At 39.1% G+C, this 5,000-nt stretch overlaps 1 protein-coding gene across 9 annotated transcripts in view; it reads right to left on the bottom strand.

The window, feature by feature from the left end:
* FOXP2 (forkhead box P2) overlaps positions 1 to 5,000 on the bottom strand; it is a 416,691-nt gene that overhangs the window by 40,856 nt on the left and 370,835 nt on the right. For all 9 annotated transcript variants that reach the window (XM_061373083.1, XM_061373082.1, XM_061373076.1 and 6 more), the window contains 2 exons: positions 2,591 to 2,678; positions 76 to 159 (listed from right to left, as the gene is read on the bottom strand). In XM_061373083.1, coding sequence (XP_061229067.1) covers positions 76 to 159; positions 2,591 to 2,678 — 172 coding nt within the window. The remainder of the gene's footprint in view (positions 1 to 75; positions 160 to 2,590; positions 2,679 to 5,000) is intronic.

The raw sequence follows: 5,000 nt of genomic DNA on the forward strand, positions 1-5,000 counted from the left end.
TCACTAAATTGTTCATTTTCTTAGTCTGCTACATTTGTAGACCTATTTACTGTTTATAAAGCAATATGCACTTACAGGTTTTGGAGATGGCTTGGGCTCCGAGGGTCGCATGTGCAAGTGGGTCATCATTGCTTGAAGACGTTCGCGTTCCTTAGAAAGCTGTTAAGAAAGAGTGAGATCAGAAGCATTTTAGAAATGACTGATACAGCTATTTTACTGCAGTGATACATCTTATCACTGAGCTTGTCTCGGTGTAATGATTCCTGCATGTAAAAGTCAGTGTCAGGAGAAACTGAGAGAGGAAATGCAACTTTGGGCATGGAAAGAAAGAAGAAAAAAAATAAAAAAATCCAAAAAACTTTTATAGCCTTTCATATGTTAAAAGGTCAGGGAAAACAAATAACACTTCATCTTTTTGTCAATAAGAGAATTGAGGTCACAGTTGCCTCGACAGTAACAAGTTACTAAGACCATAAATTAGAAGGCCCATAGTGTCTCTTTAAAGTCCTGTGGACACTGTTAGCAATGGACTAGTGCCAACAGCTGTGAAGGGGTGAAGGGTCCTCAAAGCACAGTGCCTGCCAGGATTGTCTGCACACTTCATCCTTTCCCACGGAGGTCCAGTTAGTGCCCCCTGCAATCTGCCATCATCAATCTAATTCAATAGAATGACAGAGTCCAGGCAGTGTGAAACACTGAACTCTGCCACTGAGTCGGCATCGACACTGCGCTGGGTCTCATTACAACTGATGGACCTTACTTCACTAGCAGTCAGACAAAGCAAAAAATGGCATAATTGGTCACACTGCAAGCAAAACCTTCACTTGGACTGTTACGTTACAGCCTAGCCTTTGTAAATGGTAAACAGTTCTCAAGCAGCCTTTCAACTGCCGTTAGAAAACATGACATTACTGAAACCTGCACTTTTCTTGATCAACTGATACCATCTTCTGCTAATACACCACCTAAATATTTGTAGTTTCAGACTCAAACAAATTACCAAATTTAAAAAAAAAGAGGACGAAGTGTTTGAAATATGTAACTTGTTGATAGAAATATCAGAACATAAAAGAGGAAAATGTATCTTATAACATAAAAAGAGTAATTTTTTATTTTTTCCATAAGCTAGGTTGCAAGAAGAAATGCTCAAAATAGTATTCCACTGATATGCCTTTGGATACCTGCAACATGATTAGATTACAATATTAATTGTAATGAGAATCACTTGGTGCTTAATGCTGCCATTTTCTGGAGAGTTCTTTAGGACTTCCTTGCATTAATTAAGCTTAAGAGTTACACCTGTAGAACAAGACTGGACTAAGGAAAGGAACTTGTAAGTAATTTTAAGAAGAGTAAACTACCTGCAGGTATTTTGGGTATGCTGAATATATTTTGGTCAGTGTATCTTTAATTGAAGAACATCTGAGGTAGAAGGTGGGAAAAAGGTTTCTTCTTGGCTTCATATTATTATGTGTGACACTTTAGAGACATGCAATTTGCCATTACATAAATTCCTAACAATCAAGTTAAGCTAACACTATCCTGTAAATCTTACAGAAGAAACTGCAGCTTTTCCTGGGTTTACAAAACTTTCATTTTAAGGGAAATGACAATAAATTACATTATTGTACACTCTTCTTGTTGCTTTGGATTTCCAGTACAAAAATACAGAAGACCCAAACAGTTTGCCTTGTCTAAAACAAGAACAAATATTCTTACATACATGAGAAGGAGACAATGTGCTAAAAGGGCAAGAAACCTGAAAGGCTTTTACCCTTTCTCCACATATGGCAACAAAATCTCAGTTCCTCTCTGTGTCCCTTGTGCTTCTCTGAACAGCCCCAAGAGGGGACTGGACTCCTGAGAAATGCCCTCCTCTGACTCCTGCACAGGCCAGAGGCAACAGCACAGTGGAAGTGCTCCCCACAGTCATTCTGTGATGCTGAGGTTTTTGCCCAGCCTCTGTAGCCTGGTAGGCATAGTCTCAATGCTGTGAGGCACCGGGTGTACACTTGCATAAACTGGAGGGAGCATTCACATAGATGCAGTGACCTCTAATGGTTAGAGCCTGAACAGGGCACTCGAGTCCTGTGGTTCCAGATTGTGGACTCCCCAGGGACCTCCCGGACTGTATCTGACATAACACTTTCTGCTTACAGAAAAATGCGCACCATCCGCCTAGGAGTGATTTTGGGTGGAGATACACTCTGCTACTCCTTTGTTCTGCAGAATGGCATAGACAAACATTGGGTCAGAAGGGGAAGAAAGAAGAGGGGTCCTGACCCAGCAATTCAAGAACTGAAGATGGCTTGGATCCAGTCTCTGCTCCAGGGACTGCATTTTCCATTCACAATGGTACTAGGGTCTTAGTTCAAGCAAAATACTGTAGACAATGCTGATGTTAGAAAATTATTGCATAATTTATAATGTGAAAAATCTTTAAGTAAAAATACCCCACTTGTTCATGAGTATCAACAAATTTGATGTAAGAAAGATGTAGCTTTAAGCTACAGTCACTAAGGCAAGTGTTTTCAATTTAGTTTAGGTTAATAGTAAACAAGTAAGGAGATAATACATCCATGCAACAAACCTGTATTTCTAACTGCTGAACCACTTGCATTTGCACCCGACACTGAGCAGTGCTTCTGTCATCCAATGCATGTTCATTGTTAAGGTGCCTGGAGAAGAAAAAGAACACTAGTAAGGCAGTGCTAAGATAAGGAAAATTCCTTTATGAGTCCATTTTTTCTCTCCTGTGCATATGGTTTCCATTAGTTTCAATGGCAGTTATGCAAAAAGAGCCAGTTAGAGCATGCCTTACACACGACAATACAAAACAAGAAAACTGATTATTTTATTTAGTTCTACAGATTTTGTCAGTGATGACTGCCAGATACCCAGTTCCTATCTTCCAGGTCACATGCCATCTAAAGGCCAATGTAACCGGTTATCAATATTTTGCAGAGTGACTGAACTGACTTCCACTCCCTGTTGCTGGTGCTGATGGAACAGAAAATCACCTTACAAATGATTCTTCAAAAGATGTAATTGCTTTTAGGCCGCTTGAACTACTGTGAATTAATGCAGACCTTGGTAAAGATTTCTCTATTTGCTCTTCTTTTAATCATTAAACAAAAACAACAAGAAAACATCTGTTCCCCCTTCCCCAAAATGGAGCTGTAGGGTAACATCACTACCTCTGAAGATGAAGGCAATGATCAGGCTTCACAGGCCGAGGAAGAATGTGCAAGGTTAAAGCAGGGGAAGCAACAGCTACACACCTTAATCACACAGCAGGTTTCCCGGAAAGGGTTCAGGCTATGCATGCCAGTTTAGGAAAACAAAACTACACTCTGCAATAGGGCAAGAGGACCTCAGTGAGTGGCTGTCTGTAACTGTAACTTGGGTCTGATTGCCCAGACCCAAGTGGCTGTCCCCTGTATGTTCCAATTGATTACAGCTTGCCAAAGCTCATGTAATACTGTTTTTTTGAAGGACAGTGGATTCAGTTTATTCTCTTTCTCTTCCAGGATCAAATAAGTCCCTTTTGGAGCTTTACTAGTGGGTTTGCTGCTCCAGTGAGAAGAAAATGTAAGGATCAGGCTAAAGAAGAAAGGGAGCAGAGGAGTTTTGCCTTTGAATGTGGATTTACTGGCTATTTCCACAGGAGGGGTAAACTTTGCAGGGACTGCAGTCATAGCTGGTCTCACAGTTATCTACACCACAGAGGAAATAGATCTTTTTTGTGTGTATTCTGTTAAGGTAATTCTTTAATGTTTTCAGTTAACTGGTTACAAAATTGCCAAAAAAAGGACTGGAGGAAGATTTTACCTGTGCATCATCACCATTATCACCAGTACACCACTGAGTTTCCACATGCATGTATGCTCTCCTATGTGTGTACTCAGGTATATAACACATGGCAGTCTGGCAGTCAGCAATGGTATAGTGATTCGTGTATAGAAGATCTGGCCCTAGTCTGAGGTTACTGCCTACTCATGATTATTTATTAGTTATTACAACACCATATGTTTGCATTACACCTTACAAAATAGATACAGACACAGTCCTTGCCCTGAGGAACTTTAAATGCAACAGCAGTATGCAGTGTGGGAGAAGAAAGTCCAGTATAATGTAATTTTGATACGATTACATGGTAACTTGGGAGAATGTTGCATGTTTCTTGAGAGTTAGCACAGTAATCTTCAGAAACTCATACGAGATATACATATTTCTTATGCTATACTTTCACGTCATGTGGTTACTTCTGCTGTGCATTTTGGAGAAAAGCAATTTTATGAAAACATTAAGAGTTTAAAAATTGTTTTAAGAGTTATTTTTTTCTGATCTTTTTTTGTCTGTGAAGTAGGCTTGCTTTATTTATCATGCATGTACGGGCAATGTAGTGAAAGAAAAACTAGGTCTAATGCATTTTTAAAAACCTCTAAAATAACTTTTTTCTGTTTAAAGTTGTTTCAGTTTTAGGGTCCAATATGCTGCAATCTGCCAAGACAGACGTACATTCTTTCCTACAGAAGGCTGTGAAGAATTCCAAAGTTTTGGGGTTTTTTTTGTTTCCTGTCATGCCTTGTAAGTTATGTACAGGTTGTGCTGGTCAATTTTCATAATTCACTGGCATATTCCTGATCTTTTATCTTGTCTGCATCCCCCACTAATCCCATGTTAACTTGATTTATAATTAAGAAAAACAGGTGGTTTTGTTGTTTTTTTTCCTAAGAGGAGATAATATCTTAGAGGACTGGAAAGTGTTCCTGAAGAGCTGCGTCATTGGTTTGTAAGTGTAGACACATGCAGCTTATTTCATTATTTTGCTGTTTGTTCAGTTGTTGAAAGAAACAGGATTTTCTCCTGATTATATCTGCAATGTATTAGGAAGTCAGGAGGCAAATTATGAGCTACACATAGCATTATAAATCAGAGGGGAATGAATGTATTATTGATAACTGAACAATATAAACAGTACTGCATGTTCTAAAAGA

This window comes from Neopsephotus bourkii, unplaced genomic scaffold (genome assembly GCF_033783945.1).
Source record: "Neopsephotus bourkii isolate Nb327-2 ecotype Australia unplaced genomic scaffold, CSIRO-AGI_Nbou_v1 NB_1624, whole genome shotgun sequence".
NCBI lineage: Eukaryota > Metazoa > Chordata > Aves > Psittaciformes > Psittacidae > Neopsephotus > Neopsephotus bourkii.